The sequence below is a fragment of the Carcharhinus amblyrhynchos genome, chromosome 1 (genome assembly GCF_965287045.1).
Source record: "Carcharhinus amblyrhynchos chromosome 1, sCarAmb.v2.hapA, whole genome shotgun sequence".
Classification (NCBI taxonomy): domain Eukaryota; kingdom Metazoa; phylum Chordata; class Chondrichthyes; order Carcharhiniformes; family Carcharhinidae; genus Carcharhinus; species Carcharhinus amblyrhynchos.
This window is the reverse complement of record NC_137324.1, coordinates 150,558,841-150,581,418: the sequence shown is the minus strand read 5'-3', so window position 1 is coordinate 150,581,418 and position 22,578 is coordinate 150,558,841. Positions and strand designations below refer to the sequence as shown.

General features: G+C 41.0%; 1 protein-coding gene across 4 annotated transcripts in view; it reads left to right on the top strand.

Annotated features, from left to right (window-relative positions):
* Positions 1-22,578, top strand: part of ankrd50 (ankyrin repeat domain 50) — a 118,024-nt gene that overhangs the window by 37,112 nt on the left and 58,334 nt on the right. For 3 of the 4 annotated variants that reach the window (XM_080193689.1, XM_080193698.1, XM_080193709.1), the window contains exon 3: positions 4,637-4,866. The exons of the other annotated variant lie outside the window; for it this stretch is intronic. In XM_080193689.1, the coding sequence (XP_080049815.1) occupies positions 4,637-4,866 (230 nt within the window). The remainder of the gene's footprint in view (positions 1-4,636; positions 4,867-22,578) is intronic. 4 annotated transcript variants of the gene reach the window in all.

The following is a 22,578-nucleotide window of genomic DNA, read 5'->3' as shown; positions in this document are numbered from 1 at the left end:
ATATTAGTAGGGGCAGAAAAGCTGGATTGGGCTACAGCATCCAGACTGAATAAGACTAAGGGAACTTTTTTTTTCTGGCCAATCAGCATTGGTGCGCTAAGCCAACCCTCAAAACTTTAGGAATTTGTACAAACAGCCAAGGGACTTCATCTGATGTGATGTAATATTTTTAGGAATTTTGAGAAAAATTAAGCTCAGTAATCTGATTGTGGGATCCAGGTAACATTGTGAGCAAAATGTGAAACAGTTTGCAGCAGTCCCCTGAACCCCTGGTTTAGCTTTTAATCCTGCTGGTAATTTATAATTTTACTGAGTCACTTGTTCTGTTTGTGCTAACATAGACTGTCAGTTGTTCATTGTCAGTGATGTATAGATGTATAGCCATTTGGCCAGGAAGAACAATAACAGCAACAACAGCTTGTATACCCTTAACATAAAACATTGTGTTGTGCTTCACTGAGATAGTGTAAAACAAAATTTGGTATCAGGCCACATAAGGCAGTGTTAGGGCACATGAACAAAGCTTAGGCAACGACGTAGATTTTAGGGAATGTTTTAAAGGAGGAAAATGAGGTAGAATGCTGAGGGGTTTATGGTAGGAATTCCAAATCTTTAGACGTTGGCAGCTGAAGGCAGTGCCACCAATGGTGGAGGAAATACCTTGGATTGTAGGGCTGGAGGAGATTATGGAGATGGAGGGATTTGGAAACAAGGGTGAGAATTGAATTTCCTTAACCAAGAGCCAGCAAACAGATTGTGTTAGGACAAAGGTAGCACATTTTGGGTGACCTTAGGTTTATAGACAGTGGAATATGCAAAGCCAACTGAGAGAAAGTTGGGATTATTGAGCCTAGAAATACAAAGGTATGGAAGATGAAGGTTTCAGTAAATGAGCTGAGGCAGTTGTGAAGTGAATTGCAGAGGCAGAAATAGGTGGTCTGTATGATGGAATAGCTCTGTGGTCAAGCTAATCCTGTGGGTCATAACTGATCCCAAGGTTGCGAATAGTCTGATTCAACCTCCATTTATTGCCAGGAAGAATGGATTTAGGGGCTAAGAACCAGTGTTTGTGGAAGGATCCAAAGACACTGGCTCCCCAGTATTGGAGTGAATTTCTGCTCATCCAGCATGTGATTGCTGACAAGCAGTCTGAATTTTTCTAGACAGTGGAGGAGTTGAGTGAGAAGGTGAGGTTGAGTTGGGTTTCATCTCTGTATATGTGGAAACTGACAATGTTTTTGGATGATGTTGCTGTGGGGTAGCTTGTAGGTAACAAATGGGATAAAACCAATGATAAATCATTTGAGCTCATCAGAGCTAATTCAGTGGGAGTGGGAAGAAAATACACTGCAGGTGATGCGCAGGCTATGATTAGATGAAATAGAATTGAAGTGCTGTCCTGCCAACTTGAATGTCAGTGGTGAGGCATTGTAAGAGGATGGTGTGATACTCTGATCAAGGATTGTAAACTGGTCAAAAAGGATGCCATCTGTGACTTTGACTAGAACTGTTTTGGTACTGTCGGGTAGAAATCTGATCAGAGGGATTCAAATGTGGAGTTCTGTGGGAAATGGTCACAGATTTGGGGGGTAACAAGGCACTTCAATGGTAAGGGTAGTACTTTACAGATGTGGAAAGGTCAAGGATTATTTTGATTTTAGGTGACAGTGATAATGGATTTGAAGGAGAGGGAGCAGATTCCGAGCAGGGAGAACCATGCTGATGTTGGAAGTTGGTTGGTTAGTAGTTCAGCCAGAATAGGGTCAACAGAACAGGAGGTGGTCTGTTGGCCAACATGTATTTGGACTAGGCATGATGGGAGTTAGAAGAAACTACAGAAATATCAGTTCAAGGGTAGGACAGGAGGGAGTCTTTGAGGAAGTTTGATCTGGTAGGTTAGGGGAAAGAAGTAATTGAATAATTTCAATTTTGATAAGTGCATGAGCTGCTTGTATTTGTCGCAAGTGAGGATGGAGAAAACAAGAGGTTAAAGAAGATGGTTTGCATTAAAAAAAAGCCAAAAGGGATTGCCTTTTCATTCCAGGATGATCTTGGGATAGTGAGCAGTTTTGCCAGATGAGATCAAGATCCTATGTTGCTTAATGCCATCCAGAAGATCTGGCAATGAATGACTGAATCTATTATCCATTATCTTTGTTCAAGTCTGTCCCTTAGACTTAGGAAGTAGAAATGAGACCATACCAGAAGAATGGTCAGAAAGAACCGAGGTAAAGTAATGGTTTTAATGGGGATGGGGAATTTGATAGGTGAAATGAGGGTGTGATTCAGTAGGTTGGTAGCAATAGAAATGTGATAGTGAAAGGAGGGCCAAATATTAGCATTGTGATTTTGAAAATACTGTTCTAAGTGAATTTGAGAATTTTTCAGGATTGGACACAGGAGGTAGTGTTGGGAAGAGGACCCAAGCGATGTTAAGAAATGATCAGAAATTACCACCTCATTGCTTGGTATTATAGAGCTGCAAGGCTACATGAGATAGCAAAGTCAAGTGCTGGAGGGGGCTGGGGAGCTGAAAATATAGGCTGGGCAGTTTACATGGAAGGAGAGATTTAGGAGGGCCGTGAACCCAGAGGGAAGAGAACATGATGAATTGGTTAAACCCACTCCAGAATGAGAAATTACTTGGTGCTCGGGGAGGAAAGCAGCACAGATAGCAGAGAGAAAAATTGCATGGCACTTAAGGCAAAAGAGTTTTTTTGTATATTAGAGACTTGAGCGCTATTACTTAACCCTGTAGCTTATAAAGACCTGTACTATAAACTCCGATCTACTTTTCATTTTCAATTTGCTCCTGTGCCCCACATCCTTCCAAAGAGTTCCCTTATCTTAGGAAACCTTGAAGGTTCATTCACTTTTCCTGGGACAGGCCCAATGGTATGCCACATTAATTCTCCCCAGGGTTCAAGGTAAGATTCTTTGGGGATCTTTATTAGGTTTTTGGTGACGTGACCCTCTGCACTTTATTTACAGACCTCATGAATATTGATTTTGTTTTTTTCCCCCCTCAGTTCAAACATGGGCTTCATGCAGAACACCCTCTTGTTCCTAATGTGCCCTTTATGCTTCTACAACTTCTGTACAATTGCTAATCCCACAGCCGATGATTCAAGCTGATTGCTTTCTGTTGCAAGGCTCTGTGAGGACTGCTATAGATTTTGTCCCCCAACAGCAAGCTAAAGCAAAACCCTTCATGAAATTCAAACTGAACTGTTTCTGTCTGTACTCAATCTGAACTGCCCATTTCTGACAGCAAACGATGAATGAAATGCAAGAGAGTTTTAACCAAGATTCCACCCTGAATATTATCTCTGATAATGTGACATGTTTTGGAACAATTCAACCAAAAATGCAAATTAATTATTTTCCCTTCAACGTAACTGATTTTGTAACCCATAGGAATAACTAATTGTGACTTACGGCCCTTATTCTCAAAATTTCTAGCGTTTAGCTTTTGTGGAGTTAATGACGGACACCCTGACTCTACCCAGTAGCCCAGAAATGGGTCACTCGTTTTTTTACCATCAATTCTGACCTTGTAAGGTAAACATTGGTTAGCTTTTAACTGTAGTTAACTCCAAGCTTGTTTGAATTTCATTTACTTCAATTTTGCTTGTCTGATTTCCATCATTCAATGTAATCATACAAATTGGTTTTCAGTAAAGATTGACTAATCTTTTGGAAAATGTTTTATACTGTACTGAAAACCATGTTGTAAACTTTTGGGCTAGTACTAATAATAAAAAAAACTTCTAAGTATAGGCATTCAGTTAACTTGATTTTACTATATACCAATGATTCCGAGGTTGTGGCCACTTCCGGCTTGATGTTTCTAACAAAAATTCATTCGTGCCAATTTCTGTTTCCCTGTTGCAAGGGTTTTTTTAAATGTATAAACTTTTTAGTGCATTATGATTTTAATGAATATATTTAACCAAGTGTGGTTTTAAAATGTGGGATTAAGAAAGCTAACATCAAATCAATTCAATTTGGTTCTTATAGAGCTACCCAGTGAAGGCGGCGCAAATCTTTATTTAGTAAGATGGTGAAAAGATGGCAAAAGCTCATTAGCAGTGACTTACAATATGTTGACATAAATTTCATAGGTTCTTGTAGTTGTAGTTCAAGTGGCCATTTTTCTTTTCAAATGTGAGTATGGCTTGGTATTAGTAGTTTGGTATTAGTATAACATTTTTGAGTGGATTCGCAACTGAGATTAATCCTGTCCTCATTTTATTTCCATAAGCATAGCCCCTTTCTAGCTGAGGATAATTACAGTAAGTGGGAACATACCTCCAGACTAGCAAGGAAAAATAATTTGTTAAAGAAAAATTTGGGATGGGAACTATGCAGGAATATCCATTTTCTCCCCAAATCCTACATTAGCATCATGGTCAGAGAGGGATATGAGTGACAGAATACAAGATATTTGTGTTCATGCAGGTGTAAGAGAGGAAGGAGTGTTTATAGATAAAAAGGAAGGTGCATGTATATGTGTGCAAGATTTGATCAATGTTACAATCAAAGCTGATTTAAGTCCATCGTTTCTTTGTGTAAAGATGGTGTGTCTTTAAAGTTGTATGAGGTTCAAGTAACATCTCTCTTTTTTTCTTTTCAGATGTGTACTCTTGCCGTTGTTGGGAATAAAACCACCTTCACAGAATCTCTTCATTGTCGTAGATTCTGTTGATGAAGGCTGCAATTACGCAGAAGGGGAACAAAGGCAACCAGGCCTGACGCGGACTATAGCGGAGCTTCTGGCAAGTCATCATGAATTTTTCCCACCATGGCTGTTGCTTATCTGCTCTGCCAGGAAGCAGAGTAAAATGGTGACAAAAATGTTCACAGGTGAGGTATTTCTCCCACTTAATCCTGCTTATTACACAGACCAATGTTATGGAATGTGCATTCTCACTGCCTGAGAATGTGGTAGATGTGGATAATTAAATCTACAAAAGAGAATTGGACTGTTACCTGAAAAGCTTTAAAGTTTATTTATTAGAGTCATAAGTAGGCTTACATTAACACTGCATTGAAGTTACTGTAAAAAATTTTATTGCAACACTTCAGCACCTGTTTGGGTACACTGAGGTAGAATTTAGCATGGCCAATACACCTAAACAGTGTGTCTTTTGGACTGTGGGAAAGGAACAATATACAAGGTTATGGGGAGAAGATGGGGGAATGGTACTAGGTGAATTGTTCATTCACAGCAACACTACAGAACAAATGTCACACTTTTTTCTATAACAATTCTGTGACCATTATTGTCCAGTACACAAATTTTAACATAATATGCCATCTGCTCATAATTCCCCAAAATAGATTAGCGCTACAGAATTGTCATAGGTTATCTTTTCTGCTCCATCTGCTCTGATTTCCAAACTCCTCCTCCTTGTGTCCTTTCATTTTTTGTTTTATTGAGGGGTTAGTCATGCCTTAAAAAAAAACTGATGTCATTGTCATTCATCAGTGTAGTCCAGGTTGGGGGAGAGCAATGCTTACATATGCTCCCATTTATATTTGAAATCTGTGTACCAGTTTGGATCTGCAGAGCTAGTCGTTCCTATGACATATTCAAAGAACCATAAAATTGATAATGGCTAGAATGAGAAGATCAAATTATTTACACTGGGGAATTGCTGTCAGTGCATTGAGACTTACATGTTGCAAGTTGACCCTTCATGGGGATATGTACATTCTTTGGAGAAGGGAACCAAATTGGATCATCACCTATTTTTCTCTAAAATACTGGCAAATCAGTACAAATGATTGGAATTCAGGTATAGTTAATTTAGGTGTGATCTTAACATTTAAGCACTGATAGCACCTTTGGATGTTTTCCCTATTGCATCTTCATTTATATTATCCTAACCACTTGTTAGCAGTTTTCTACCTTATAGAAGTTCGTTGACAGTTATATAAACCTACATGCAGTTGCATAAGTAAATGTTTTGCTTTGGGTAGTTCCAGAACTTCATGAATAAATTCAAGCACATCCCAGACTCTGGATATACATTCCAGACTTCAAAAGTACTTACCTCAATGTTGCCTCGAGCTGAACAAAGCCTTATTAGAAGACAATACTCAGTATTCGAACATTGTGTCCTATTGTTGCCAAGACAAGGCAAAATTGATTTAGTGGAGAAGACACTGCACGTAGTTTACTTTTCTGCTCTGCCCACGCTGCAGTGAGAAACCTCTTGGTGCACTTCTGCCTCACTAGGATTTAAAAGCAAATATTTGTCATCAGAAATATACGCACAGTGGTGTGCATGGCTTATTATCAAGTGAGTTTGTGCCTAAAGATAACAGTATTAGCATGCTGAGACAATTCTGGAAATTTAATGTGGTATGAATAGTAACTAGATATGCTATGAAATATCATTTTTAAATCTTGAACTACAGTAATTAAACTTTAACTCTGAAAGATGTTTTCTGATCCACCAAAAGAGTATGTTGTATGGCATGCATGCAGGTTCTGTTGATTTCAGTCTCTGCCTGTATTGCCTCTAAAAGCAGTTGACTCTAGATGGATGGATGGGGAGTTGGGTGTCTTGCAAGCTGTAGTGTTTTGATGTCAGTTTGCACCTTTTTCATAAACATGGTCTTCACCCAGAGGCCAGTTGATTCACAGGCTTGGTTCCTTGCCAGGTGGGGAAAAGGAGACCATAGTTGCAAGAGTAGGTTTAGGAAGTGGGAGGGTGCTCAATATCTTTTCGAGAGGCGGAGTGTTGGGAGTCCTTGATCCTAACATGGCCAGATGAACATGGGGAAAGTATCCCTCCTGGCCCAAAAGCAGTACTGTGAGAACATCTACCACTTCCACAAAATAATCATTTTCTCTTTATCTGCTGGATTTCCCTAGCATTAAACTTGGAAGACAAGTAAAACCTGAGGCATGCAATCAGCTTATAGTGTTTAAATGCTCAATCCACCACCTTGGAGAAGTAATGGCCAGTCCCCGTACTCTGTTAAAAATGGAAGTGAGTGGGTTGGGATTGGTTTAGTGATTTTTAAATGCCATTGAGCTGGTTAAACTCTCTTGTTGGAAATAGTCATTGCTCTCTATTTCTGTGGTGCAAATCTGCTCAAGCCTGAACAGAGTTCAGGTCTTTCTGTATGTGAGCATAGACTGCTTCATTATCTGAGGATTTGCATATGGAGCTGAACACTGTGCAGTCACCATCAGCATGTTGGAGGAAAGATCACAGACGCAGTTATTGAAGATGGTTGAGCTGAGAACATGAACTCTGAAATGATGTATTGGAGCTGACATTGTTGACCTGCAGCAACAACTACAACCCTCTTACTTTGTGCCTGATTTCCCTTATTCCAATTGACTTCAATTTTGTTAGGGCTGCTTGATGTCACATTCGGACAATACCTGCTTTGATGTCAGGAGCACTTCCTTTTACCTCACCATTGTCATTCTGCTCTTTTATCCATTTTTGGACAAAGGCTGCTATGAGGCCTGTAGTTGAGTGGTCCTGGTGGAATCCAAACTTAATGCTGGTTAGTGGCATTTGGTAGCAGTGGCAGTATCTTTCATTACTGTTTTCATGATTATGGGCACACTGTTAGTTGTGCATTAACGGTGTTCAATTATTTGCAGGTGGTGTACATTAACTGTCGATTCACTTCTGCTACTATAAATAGCAGCTGTTGGATTAGCGGTTGCATGATAGAAATGTGTAACAGTGTATAAAGATTGATCCCAGTTCTATCCTCCTTCAACTGGCTTTCTGAAGTATGATGTGGAGATGCCAGCGTTGGACTGGAGTAAACACAGTACGAAGTCTCACAACACCAAGTTAAAGTCCAACAGGTTTATTTGGTAGCAAATGCCACTAGCTTTCGGAGCACTGCTCCTTCATCAAGTGAGTGGGATATCGCCTGATGAAGGAGCAGCACTCCGAAAGCTGGTGGCTTGTGCTACCAAATAAACCCGTCGGACTTTAACCTGGTGTTGTGAGTCTTCCTACTTTCTGAAGTATAACATAGCTGGTATGGAATTGCCTACTCTACCTCGGATATTTTCCACTTTTTGCATAGATGTCAGTGCAACTTTGTTGAAACAGCTGGGTCAAGACACAGCCAGTCCTGGAGCAGAAATCTTTGGCACTGTAGCCTGGGTTCTATCAGGACTCATAGCCTTTGCTGTATCCAGTGAACTCAGTCATTTTTAACATGTCAAGTGAATCAAATTGGCTGAAGACTATTCTCATTGATGGTGGAGATCTCAGGAGACTGTGATGGATCATCCACTCTCACCTCTTACTGAAATTAGTTGAAAACACTTCAGCCTTGATTTTTGCAGTGGTTCTGAGCTCTGCCAAGGCTGAGGGTGGGTATGTCCCTCCTCCCAGTAGTAGTTTAATTGTTGATCATTCAAGGCTTAATGTTGTAAGGCAATAAAGTGAAGATCTAATCACTTAATTGTGGGATCACCAAGTCCTGTCTATTTGCATAGATCTTCCTTTATTTAACATTATATATCCTGTTCAGCTGCTTGCCTTGTGTTGCTTTTGGCTCCTCTTCTACACTCTGCATTTAAACAAAGTTTATCCCCTCACATGATGATAACACGAGAGGGAAGGATATGCTGGGCTGTGAAGTTACAGATGTGGGGAATACAGTTCTGCTCCTGAGCTCCCAATGCCTTATGGATGGTTTTGAATTGCAAGATAGTTAATTTATCCTACTCAGTACGATGGTAATACTACTCAACACTGAGGTGTCTTCAGTATAAATGAAGAATTTTGCCTTCCAAGAACTGTGCAGTACCCTACTAATATAACCGTGGAAAGATTCATCTGTGATCGGTAGATTGGTCAGGACATGCAGAAGCATATTTTTTGTTCATATTGGTACACAGGCCACCTGTCGAAATGCAGTCTAGAAGCCATGTCCTTCAGGATGTAGTCAGTCAGTAGTGATGCTACCAATCAATCTTGGGGATGGATGGTGAAGTCACCCACTCAGCATACATTCTGTACCTTTCCTACCTTCAATGCTGCTTCTGAGTAGTGTTCATCATGGTGGAATACTGATTAATCAGCTGAGGGAAGGTGGTAGGTATTAATGAGCAGAAGGTTTCCTTCCTGTATTTGATCTGGTGCCATGAGACTTAATGGAGCCTGGAACTAATGCTGAGAACTTCCAAGGGCCGCTCACTTCTGATTTGTATGCCACTGTGACATCACCTCTAGTGGTTCTGTCCTGTCTATGGGACCGAGCGTACCTAGGGGTCATGATGATGGAGTCTCAAGGTACGCTTCTGTAAATATGACTAAATTAGGCCTTTACTTGGCTAGTCTCTGGAACACCTTCCCCAGTGTTGATACCAGTCCCCTGTGCTTTGGTGAGGAGGCCTTTGCAAGGTCAACTTATATCTTGTGCCTCAGTTGACGCTGAGTAGCCCATCTAGTTTTGTGGAATCTTCATAACAGCTTAGCTTGGCACATTTGATCGGGCAAGTCAGGCAAAGCATTTTGCCCTGTTACATTATCTATACCAAAAGGAGAGAATAAAAGTAAATCAGCTCTTCAAAAGTGATTTTCCTACGTAATAAAAAATGTGTTCAGGACACAGAGCATCCTGATTCACAGCAGACTATTTGATATTCATAATGAATGAATAAGTAATTATGCAACCAAAGATGTATTAACAAAATTAACATCAATACCTGTTCCAATTTACTTGGTGCATTTGGAGCAATTTTAATTCTTATGAGTAGAATTCCAAATCTAAAACTCTATGGATACATTAAAGCTGAAATGAAATATCTACAACCATCATTATGCAGACTATACATGAATTTTAAGGATTATAGGCCAAAGACCTGACTCAAGTTGGAAAGAGTCACTTACAGTACTTGGAGCAGGAACTAACTCCCATTATTAAATAAACTCTTTAATGTATAATTGTGTGAAATTATTTTCTTAGCCACTGTTTGAAGAGAAATGTTGAGAATTTATTTATCTCTGATTAAGGGAATAAGCTGAATTTAAGCAGGAAAATACAATTTAGGTTGATTTAAGTATAGAGTCTAATGGGAATTGTGTATAAAATTGCAAAAATATAATTGTGTATAAAATTGCATTAATTGCAACAATAGCATCCAAAGCAAAATGCTCCATTTTATTTCCACGAGGCTTGGTTAAGCTTCGTGTCTTTTAATGTTGGCATAAAAAAGAGCAAATTTTAATTCTGCTAATCCAACACATATTTTATTTTTAAGAAGCTATTAGTCAGATATTTAAGCTGTTTTTATGCTGAATCAAAGCAGTATCTGATCCAGAGATGCAAAGTTGTTTGTTCCACTACTTTTGGGTTACTGAGGTTCTGTTTTAAGTGTCAATTTTAATTAGTGACAATCTTTAAAAATTAGTGTTTATAGGAATCTACATGGAGAGAAAGCATATTACAGGACACTCTCTGAACATGCTGCAGTATTTCTGTCATACCTGGCAGAAACCCTGCCTTTGGAAAGAATGGGACCTTGCCAAAAAGCTTAACAGGTTGTTTCTTTCCTAGAATCTTGGAATCCTACAGTCCAAAAGGAGGCCATTTTGGAAGGTTTTTTGACTCAGTATGTAGATGGGCCAACTAGAGGTGAGGCTATATTGGATTTGGTGCTGGGAAATGAGCCAGACCAGGTGCTAGACTTGGAAGTTGGTGTGCATTTTGGTGATAGTGACCACAATTCGGTTAAGTTCACCTTAGTGATGGAAAAGGATAGGCATGAACCTCGGGTCAGTAGTTTTAGCTGGGGGAAGGGTAATTATGAGGCTATTAGGAGAGAATTAGGAAGCATAGGTTGGACTAGGAGACTACAGGGACTGGGAACGTCCGAAATGTGGAGTTTTTTTCAAGGAGCAGCTACTGCGAGTCCTTGATAGGTATGTCCCTGTCAGGCAAGGAGGAATTGGTAGAGCTGGGGAACCGTGGTGCACTAAAAAAAGTTGATTCGTTGGTTAAAAAGAAAAAGGAGGCTTATGTTCAGAGGAGACTTGAGGGCTCAGGTAGGGCACTAGAAAGCTTTAGATTGGCTAGGAGGGAGTTGAAGAGTGAGTTAAGAAGGGCTAAAAGAGGACATGAGAAGACTTTGGCTGATAGGATTAAGGAGAATCCTAAGGCGTTCTATAGGTATGTTAAGAACGGAAGGTTGATTTAGGGCAAGATTAGGGCCAGTTACAGACAGCAGAGGGAAGTTGTGTGTGGAACCGGAAGAGATTGGAGAGGCATTGAACCAATATTTCTCTTTGCTGTTCACGCAGGGGGACATGAATGTAGCTGAGGAGAACACTGGGTTGCAGGGGTGTAAACTAGACAGTATTGCAGTTGATAAAGGGGATGTGCTGGATATTCTTGAGGGTTTGAAAATAGATAAGTCCCCTGGTCCGGATGGGATTTACCCTAGGATTCTCTGGGAGGCAAGAGAGGTGATTGCAGAGCGTCTGGCCCTGATCTTCAGGTCGTCGTTGGTCTCAGGTATAGTACCGGAAGATTGGAGGATAGCGAATGTTGTCCCATTGTTTAAGAAGGGGAACAGAGACTTCCCCGGGAATTATAGACCGGTGAGTCTTTCTTCTGTTGTGGGCAAGATTTTAGAAAAAATTATTAGGGATAGGATTTATAGTTATTTGGAGAGTAATGAATTGATTGGAGATAGTCAGCATGGTTTTGTAGCGGGTGGGTCGTGCCTTACTAACCTTATTGAGTTTTTTGAGAAAGTGACCAAAGAGGTGGATGGGGGTAAGGCAGTTGACGTATATATGGATTTTAGTAAGGCGTTTGATAAGGTTCACCATGGTGGGCTTCTGCAGAAAATGCAGATGTATGGGATTGAGGGTAATCTAGGAAATTGGATCAGGAATTGGCTAGCAGATAGGAGACAGAGGGTGGTGGTTGATGGTAAATATTTGTCATGGAGTTCAGTTACGAGTGGTGTGCCTCAGGGATCTGTTTTGGGGCCACTGCTGTTTGTAATTTTTATTAATGATCTGGATGAGGGTATAGTTGGGTGGATTAGTAAATTTGCTGATGACACCAAAGTCGGAGGTGTGGTAGATTGTGAGGAAGGGTGTCATAGTTTGCAGGGAGACTTAGGTTGCAGAGCTGGGCCGAGAGGTGGCGGATGGAGTTTAATGCAGAGAAGTGTGAGGTAATTCACTTTGGTAGGAATAACAGATGTGTTGAGTATAGGGCTAACGGGAGGACTTTGAATAGTGTGGATGAACAGAGGGATCTAGGTGTATGTGTACATAGATCCCTGAAAGTTGGGAGTCAAGTAGATAAGGTTGTTAAGAAGGCATACGGTGTCTTGGCGTTTATTGGTAGGGGGATTGAATTTAGGAGTCGCAGCGCCATGTTGCAACTGTACACAACTCTGGTGCGGCCGCACTTGGAGTATTGTGTGCAGTTCTGGTCCCCACATTATAGGAAGGATGTGGAGGCTTTGGAGAGGGTGCAGAGGAGGTTTACCAGGATGTTGCCTGGTATGGAGGGGAGGTCCTATGAGGAGAGACTGAGGGATTTGGGGTTGTTTTCGCTAGAAAGAAGGCGGCTAAGAGGGGATCTTATTGAAACATATAAGATGATTAGAGGTTTAGATAGGGTGGATAGTGATAGCCTTTTTCCTCGGATGGAGAAAGCTAGCACGAGGGGGCATGGCTTTAAATTAAGGGGTGGTAGTTATAGGACGGTTGTCAGGGGTAGGTTCTTTACCCAGAGGGTGGTGAGGGATTGGAATGCCCTGCCTGCTGCAGTTGTAAATGCGCCTAGTTTGGGGGCGTTTAAGAGATCCGTGGATAGGTTTATGGATGAAAAGGGATTGGTTTAGGTTAGAGGGTCATTGTTTTTTAATTGGTCGGCGCAACATCGTGGGCCGAAGGGCCTGTTCTGCGCTGTAATGTTCTATGTTCTATTTGGCTCATCGAGTTTGCACCAACCACAATCCCACCCAGGCCCTATGCCCATAACGCCGTACAATTACCCTAGCAAGTCTGCCTGACATTAAGGGGCAATTTAGCATGGCCAGTCCACCTAACTTGCACATCTTTGGACAGTGGGAGGAAACTGGAGCATCTGGAGGAAACCCATGCAGACACGGGAATGCTGGTCACTTAAAGCTTCTCTCAGGTGCTTGCTGAAATATCTCAGAAGTTCTCAAAATTGAATTTGAGAAACCAAAATGATTTCCTTTTCAATGTTAGTGAATTTCTTTTGGATATTTTGTTCTGGTGTATTAATAAATTTGCACTGCAGCCTAATTACAATGCCAAGTGAATGCATTTGGCAGCAGTTTTTACACAAAATTTCAATGATCTGGTAACATTCAACATTAAAATTTAATCAAATATTTGAAATTTTCTTTAATTTTCTCATTTCTGAGAGCACACGCTGGAACTTATTCCCACAGGCATATTAACTGACCAGTATGTCACTCAAATAGTCATTTTCATGTGTTGGATGATTTGACCATGTGAGACATATCACAGTGCACTTTACAGCACCAGCCTCCCACGCCGTGATCATGAGCAAGACCCTGTCTTTTTTCTGTCTCCTCCTCTTCATTCGAAACACCGAAGCTTAAAATTTCATCATTGTGTTATGATTCCCTACATGACATCCTAACCTTGTTCCAAGTGAACGTGATCAAAATGCGTCATGAAGGATTATTTTCAAGCTGTTGCCTGTGATTTCTCCAACAGCAGTGGTCTGCTGGAAAAAAGTTAAAAAGCAGCTTCCTGGTTCCCATTTTTACTGCACAGCTTGGACTGAAAGCAATATAAAGAGTAACAGGAAAGAATTGATATTGCATCTGTCATGGCTTATGGATGTCCCAAAATACTTTATTGTTTACTTCTGAAATGTAGTTAGGAATAGAGCATGCTACACTCTTTATATGCTAAATGAAAGTAGTTTTAAATATGATCCATAGGACCCATGCTGAGGTAGCTAGATGGATACAAAATTAGCTTAATGACAGAAGGCAGAAGGTGGTGTAAAGGGTTGTTTTTCAAACTGGAAGCCTGTGACCAGCGGTATGTCCCAGTGATTGGTGCTCGATCCACTGTTGGTTATTTATATTAATGATTTGGATGAGAATATAGGAGACGTGGTTAGCAGGTTTGCAGATGACACCAAGATTGGTGGCATAATGGGCAGTGAAGAAGGTTATCTTGGATTGCAATGACATCTTGATCAGTTGGGCCAGTGGGTTGACGAATGGCAGATGGAGTTTAATTTAGATAAATGTGAGGTGATGCGTTTTTGTAAATTGAACCAGGCAGGACTTACACATTTAATGGTAGGACACTGGGGAGAGTTACAGAACAAAGAGAACTAGGGGTGCAGGTTCATAGCTTCTTGAAAGTGGAGTCACAGATGGACAGAGTGGTGAAGAAGGCATTCAGCATGCTTGGTTCCATCGGTTAGAACATTGAATACAGGAGTTGGAATGTCTTGTTGAAGGTAAGGCCACATTTTGAATATTGTGTACAGTTCTGGTCACCCTATTACAGAAAAGACATTAAGCTAGAAAGAGCTCAGTAAAGAGTTACTGGGATGTTACCGGGACTTGATGGCTTGAGTTATAAGAAGAGGCTGGATAGACTGGGATTTTTTTTTTCTCGAGTGTAGAAGGCTTAAGAGGTGATCTTCTCAAGGTCTATAAAATAATGAGTGGCATAGATCAGTTAGATAGTCAATATCTTTTCCCAAAGTTAGAGGAGTCCTAAAACTAGAGAGCATAGGTTTAAGGTGAGAGGGGAGAGATACAAAAGAGTGCAGAGGGGCAATTTTTTCACACAGGGTGATGAGATCAGGAACAAACTGCGAAAGGTAGTAGTAGAGTCAGGTACAATTGTCTTTTAAAAAGCGTTTTAGACAGTTGCGTGGGTAAGAGGGATATGGGCCAAATGCAGGCAATTGGGACTAGCTTAGGGGTTTTCTAAAATAAAAAGGCGGAATGGGCCAAAGAGCCTGTTTCCACACTGTGAACTTCTGACTCTATGACTAAATACTACATAGTTGCACTGATCCTGTTTATGGTGCGAGACTAATTTAGCTGCATACTTGCCCAAAAGTTGTGATTTAGAAGGTAATTGTGTGCATGCAGAATTGCTACAAAGTCAAGATTCCGATGTTCCCATTCTTGATTCTTGGGAAATGATCCATTAAAGGGCCATTAATATCAAAGTCACATTACTGATCTATTTTGTATTGGTGAAGGCAGATATTTACTTTTATTATGAACAGTATAACATCTTCAGAACCAGAGATGCATACATGGCCTCAGGTATATTCAGTTGACGCTTAAGTGCAGTACTAATAGAGCGTTGCACTATCAAATGTGCTGTCTTTTGGATGTTGAACTGAAAAATCCCATGGCACTATTCAAAGAACAGATGCATTTTCCAATGGTGCTGGCTCACACTTATTCTCAAACAACTCTTAAAGAAAATAATCTAGTCGTTTAACTCATTGCTACTTGCTTTGATCACATTGGATGGCAATTATAACCTTTAAATTTATTTGATAGTGATTCTAGTCCAGTGCTGTCCAAATAGTCAATTGTCATTGGCTGCCAAAAATGCATGGAACACGGTCATCTTGTGATGAGGGGCGAATCAGCTCATTGGCTGTCAAGTCACTGCTGAAATTGCGCAGGACTATGGCTTCTTGAGATGTCAGGTGAATCAGCTCATTGACTGAATATAAAAGTAGGGAGGTCTTGCTGCAGCTGTATAGGGCATTAGTGAGGCCGCAGCTGGAGTACTGTGTGCAGTTTTGGATAGGATAGAGGTGGAGAGATTCTTCCCGCTCAGAAAGGACAGTAGGACTAGGGGGCACAGCCTCAAGATAAAGGGGGGGCGGTTTAGAACGGAGTTGAGGAGGAACTTCTTCACTCAAAGGGTGGTGAATCTCTGGAATTCTCTGCCCGTTGAAGTGGTGGAGGCTACCTCGCTAAATATTTTTAAGACGCGGGTTGATGGGTTTTTGATAAGAGAGGGGATTAAGGGTTATGGGGAGAGGGTGGGAAAGTGGAACTGAGCCACGACAGATAAGCCATGATCTTATTGAATGGCGGGGCAGGCTCGAAGGGCTAGATGGCCTACTCCTGCTCCTATTTCTTATGTTCTTATGACAGCCAAAGTAGATTTCTGGCTCCTCATAACAAGTTAATTGGCTTGTTGAATGCCAAATCGTGCCAGAAATGTGCAGAACTTGGTCTTCTTGCGAAACAGCTCATTGACTGCCAAACTGCAGACACCAAAAAAAAACATGAACTAAGCTGGATGAAGACAAAATGATGTGGAAGGACCCAGGGACCCCCAAGAGGGCAAAAACCTACAATTTCCACCTGGAATGGGAAAGTGAATTTTTTTACAAATGTCAAGAGCAAGACTATTTGTCGGTGTAGTCTTGACTAAAAGAGGTAATTTGGAACGTTATCATGAGATGATGCATGCAAATTTTCAAGAATATTTGCTTTAAAATAGTGCTATTCAGGAAAGAAAGTTGGCAGTTAAAGGGGAATGTTGGAAGCTTACAAGTCACTGTTTTCAAAACCTGTGACTAAAGGCAAGAATAGCAAAAAGGCATTTTTTTGCAGTTGCCATTGGTGAACAGTTTGTTTCACCAGCAGATGGTTATCAAGGAAGCTATGATGATTACTGCTGCCTCCTTGTTCAAAGATTTTGAGAATAAAGATTAAATTATGACAGCCATTAGGGGCATGCCACTTGGTGTGTTAGCAGCAGCCAGAAGGGTGGAATTGTTGTCTGAGGATTGTCTCAGCAAATATAAGATTTATCAGGTTGTGAATATTTCTCACTGCAATTTGAGTTGGTATTCAGGACCAGCTGATGGTTTTTGTTCATTCGAAGGTGCAAAAATAAAGGACTTCCTCACTTTGCCCACTCAGTGGACAAGAGGCGAGGGTGTGTACAATGAACTTAAAAGATATCTGATTAAGAAAAGCATTCCAGTCAAGGTACTAGTTTCAATCACAACTGATGGTGCATCATTAATGCTGGTGCCAATGTAGGCTTTGTTGCACTTTGCAGAAATGATCCTGAATTCCCTTTCTTTATCAATTATCATTGTTATCCACCAACAACCGGTAGCTAGCAAGGCTATTAACTTGTTTCATGTAATGACAGTTATTGTCAAGATTGGCAAAGTAATTTGTACCTGAACTATGCAGCATCACTGATCAAATTGTTACTCTGAGCTTGATGCCCTCTGTGGTAAGCTAATCCTCCACGTGTGAGGTGGTTAAGTTGAGGGAAAATCCTCTGGAGATTTTGGATCTGCTGTCTGAAATTGTCATTTTTTTTAATTCAAGAAATGAGGTGTACAGCGAGCTGTCAGATAATCTGTGATTGCTAGATTTGTTATTTCTTAGACTTGAGTCCAAAATTAAATGAGCCAAATCGTGAACTGCAAGGGAAGGAGTGGTGTAGTGAATGTATTCAAGTTGAAACTGGGCCTGGGGCCCTCCTAGTTAAAGAACAAAATTAGAGTGTTTCCCAAATCTGGAGAAAATGCAACGCCAGGTCAAACAGAGTTCCATCCAAATAAATTCTGTAACTACCTGAATAAATTGGAAAGGAATTGAACAGATTTCGGGAGTTAGATGAGGTGGTACAAATCAATGTTTGCCTCAAATCCTTGTTTTCAAATAGACATTGTAGAACTGACAGCAAACTTTCAGTAGATGTTTGAACAAAGCAGTGGACGTGGAAATAATTACCATGCAAAATGGCATATAGCTGAAAGTGAGGTCAAGGGGCAAATGTTTTGGAACAGAAAAACATCCTTGTCTGACATGTGCCTTCAAGGTGAAGTCTTACTTTGGTTCCAGGTACCTCTTTTCCCAGATGAAAATCACTAAGTCCAAGCATCACACTCATCTCGCACATGTCCATCTGATGGGCTGTATAAGATTGACTATGTCATACTATGACCCAGACTTCACAGTACTCAGTTTGCAAACACAGGTGTCATGCTAAGAATAGGTGAGTATTATACATATGTACATGTGGAATGGGGGTGTGGGTTAGTAAAATTGAATTTTTAAGAGTAAACCTTGTGTTGCATTTTGATACTAAAAGTGATCTTTAGTTAAATAAAGTTAAAAACCCCTATTCTAGGCTATCAGCTTTATAATTAAAATAACAGACTGAAACTTGGCACTAGAATTTACACCATTCAGACAGTTTTATGGAAATTACAGCAGTACAAAGAATCTCTCTCCCCAATATAGTAAGGTTTTAGAATATGGCATGCATTTACAGGTAACTACAGAAGCCAAGTCAATCAAGTTTTACAAAGTTGGATAGACAAATAGAAGACAAGTGCATTGAAAATGTCAGGTTAGCAGATTAATGCAAGCATGATGGACTAGTTGTACGTTACACCAGTGATTAAATTTCAGAAGTATTCATTGAATGTAAAGCATTTTGGAAGGCCTTGAGGTCATAAAAGGTGCCATGTCAATGTACATCACTTGCTTCTCATGAAGCCCTGTAACATAAATAGAGTTTTTAAGTAGTATGACTGATTTCAAATTCATAGAAAAGCATTTTCCTTGTTGCCTTTCTACAGCCCATAGTTACACTTTAATAATATTGTCCCAGATAAAATAAAGATGATTTGGCATGATAAAAGCTGCTTACCTATCCTGCACATCACATGACATTATGGTAGCCTATTAGCTGGTTCTGCTCATCACTTCACAGTTGCTTGACTGAGCATCAAATGTTTGGAGATCTGCAATAACAAGAGCAACTGATTGCTCTTGAATCAATACTAGTCCATATTTGCGAAACATATTTCCAAAGCTGTCACTATCCAGTAGAGCAGCAGCAAGACGCAATTTACAACTTATTTTACTTTATGGTTTAATGGTTGAAGACCATTTTCTAGTGAATTAAATGAAAACAAACTAGTCAGTTCCCATCAAAAAATGCCTTTCGAATGTGTTCTTTCGAACACAGTGGAAACCTGAGAATCAAAACAAATACAAGTTAATCTTACATTGGAAGAATAGTAGAATAAAAATAATGGATGCTGGAAATAAATTATGTACTTATTTGAGAAAGTTGAATCTCAGTTCACTGGAAGAGATTATTTAATTTACAGACTCGGAAGACAGCCTTCTGTATCTTTCTTGAGCGAGATGATTTTGGAAAAGGTTCAAAGAACTAATACTATTTCATAAAAAAGACTTGAAAATGAAAGACCTGATTGAGTTTCATTGACTGTTCAATAAATTCAGGCAACAGTTGGTTACACTTTTCGTAAGTAGAGACAGTCAGTACTTGGAAGAGTCAAAGGGAGAGTTGAAGATGCAAGTTAGTTGTTTTGTTGGCAGAATTGCAGAGACTAATGTCCTAAGGTATTGGAATACTTGAATAATCCAATACTAACCAAAGCAGGAGGAACAGGAAATAGAAAAAAAATCTACAGAATATTTTAGAACAGCTAATGTATGTAACATCCTAATGTTTTGGTGGTGTACCATAATTAAAATTCTGATTAAGATGTATTGATGTTGAGGGGAAAAAAGATTATAGCCAGGATCTTCTGGCCTGCTGAAGTCGATGGCCATTTGTCTTGCACGTTGGTTATGCTCCCAAGGAACACGTTGCAAAGGGTCATAGAATCCCTACAGTGCAGAAGGAGGCCATTTGACCCATCAAGTCTGCACCGACCACTATCCTACCCAGACCCTATTCCCTTAACTCCTCATTTACCCCGCTAATTCCCCTGACAATAGGGTCAATTTAGCATGGCCAATCAACGTAACCCGCACATCTTTGGACTGTGGACTGTGGGAGGAAACCCATGCAGACGCTGGAGAATGTGCAAACTCCACACAGACATTGATCAGAGGCTGGAATTGAACCAGTGTCCCTGGCACTGAAGCAGCAATGCTAACCACTGTATCACCAGGTCGCCTTCAGTGAGACCAGAAGATCTTGCTGGTGGAAAGGACTGGAAAATTTATTCTGAGCATATGTAGCTCATGTAATTTAAAATTGTGTGTGCGTGTGTGTATATGCACATTATTAAAAATAAGGTTGACTATGTTTGGAAGTGGAGATGATGTGTAATTTAGTCAGTGTTAATTGCTCGAACTATGCTCTCAGCTTCCTTTGTCACTTAATTTTTATTTTTCCCAAATAGCCATATTGTATCAATTTGGAGATTTAAATTCCTTAAATAAAAGTTTTAAAGTTTATTTATTAATGTTACAAGTAGGCTTACATTAACACTGCAATGAAGTTATTGTGAAAATCCTCAAGTTGACGCACTCTGGTGCCTGTTCGGGTACAAAGAGGGTGAATTTAATATGGCTAATGCACCTAACCAGCATGCTTTGACTGTGGGAGGAAACGGCAGGACCTGGAGGAAACGCATGCAGACTCCGCACAGACGGTGACCGAAGCTGGGAATGGAACCCCTAATTCCCCTGACAATAGGGTCAATTTAGCATGGCCAATCAACGTAACCTGCACATCTTTGGACTGTGGACTGTGGGAGGAAACCCATGCAGACACTGGAGAATGTGCAAACTCCACACAGACATTGATCAGAGGCTGGATTTGAACCAGTGTCCCTGGCACTGAAGCAGCAATGCTAACCACTGTGTCACCAGGTCGCCTTCAGTGAGACCAGAAGATCTTGCTGGTGGAAAGGACTGGAAAATTTATTCTGAGCATATGTAGCTCATGTAATTTAAAATTGTGTGCGCGTGTGTGTATATGCACACTATAGGCCCCCGAATAATGATCTGGAGCTGGGGCAGGCTGTTAACGCGCAAATAAGTGCGGCGTGCAGGAATGGGACGGCCGTAGTTATGGGGGATTTCAATCTGCATATTGATTGGTCGACCCATGTTGGACGTGGGGGGCTCGAGGAAGAGTTCTTGGAATGCTGCCGGGATAGTTTCCTCGAACAGTGTGTGTTGGAGCCGACGAGGGAGCGAGCTATCTTGGATCTGGTGCTATGTAATGAAGCGGGTAGAATTAGGGACCTTGTGGTGAAGGATCCTCTTGGGGAGAATGATCATTGTATGGTGGAGTTTCTGGTGCAGATGGAGGAGGAGAAAGTAGGTTCCCGGACACGCGTCCTTTGTTTGAATAGAGGGAAATACGGTAGGATGAGAGAAGAATTGGCGAATGTGGACTGGGCGAGCGCGTTGGAGGGAGGGTCTGTTGAGGAGCAGTGGAGGATCTTTAAGGAGATCTTTCTTGGCGCTCAACGGAAATTTATTCCGATGGTCAAAAAGGATAGTAGGAGGAGAGGTAATAAGCCGTGGATAACAAAGGAGGTGAAGGAAAGTGTTAAACTAAAAGCGGAGGAATTTAGAGTAGCTAAGAGTAGTGGGCGAGAAGAGGATTGGGAGAGGTTTAAATGTCAACAAAGATTGACAAAGAAGTTGATAAGGAAGGGTAGGAGAAACTATGAAGCTGGGCTAGCGCTTAATATAAAAAAGGATAGCAAGAGTTTTTATAAATATATAAAAAGGAAGAGGCTGGCTAGGGTGAACGTTGGTCCTTTAGAGGATGAGAAAGGGGACCTAGTGGTAGGGGATGGGGATATGGCTAAGGTATTGAATAACTTTTTTGTTTCTGTCTTCACGGAGGAGGACGTGAATAATTTGCCGGGTGTTAGCGATGGAAAGGTGGTAGGACTGGAGGGTCTTAATGACATTACTGTTACTAGAAAGGCGGTGCTCGACAGACTGGAGGGGCTGATTGTGGACAAGTCCCCAGGACCGGATGGAATGCATCCGAGGGTTCTGAAAGAAATGGCGGAGGTGATAGTGGATGCCTTGGTGGTTATTTTCCAAACGTCGCTGGATTCCGGGGAAGTGCCGGATGATTGGAAAACGGCTAATGTTACGCCGTTGTTTAAGAAGGGTGCCAGGCAAAAGGCGGGGAATTATAGACCGGTTAGTTTAACGTCTGTGGTAGGTAAAATGTTAGAATCTGTCATTAAGGAGGAAATTGCAAAGCATCTTGAAGGGAATTGCTTGATAGAGCAGACGCAGCACGGTTTCATTAAAGGGAAGTCGTGTCTGACAAATTTACTGGAGTTCTATGAGGATGTCTAGGGCGGCGGATAGAGGAGAGCCGGTGGATGTGGTCTTTCTAGATTTTCAGAAGGCGTTTGACAAAGTGCCTCACGAGGTTATTGCAGAAGGTCGAGGGACATGGAGTTTGGGGTAGGGTGTTAGCGTGGATAGAGGATTGGTTGTCAAATAGGAGGCAGAGAGTGGGGGTCAACGGGTGCTATTCGGATTGGCGGATGGTGACTAGTGGAGTGCCCCAGGGGTCGGTGCTGGGGCCTCAGCTTTTTACCATTTATATAGATGATCTGGAGGAGGGAACCGAGTGTAGAGTGTCGAAATTTGCTGATGACACCAAGATTGGGGGAAGGGCAAATTGTGCGGAGGGTGTGGAGAGTCTGCAGAAGGATCTAGATAGGCTGGGCGAATGGGCCAGGAAATGGCAAATGGAATTTAATGTTGGCAAG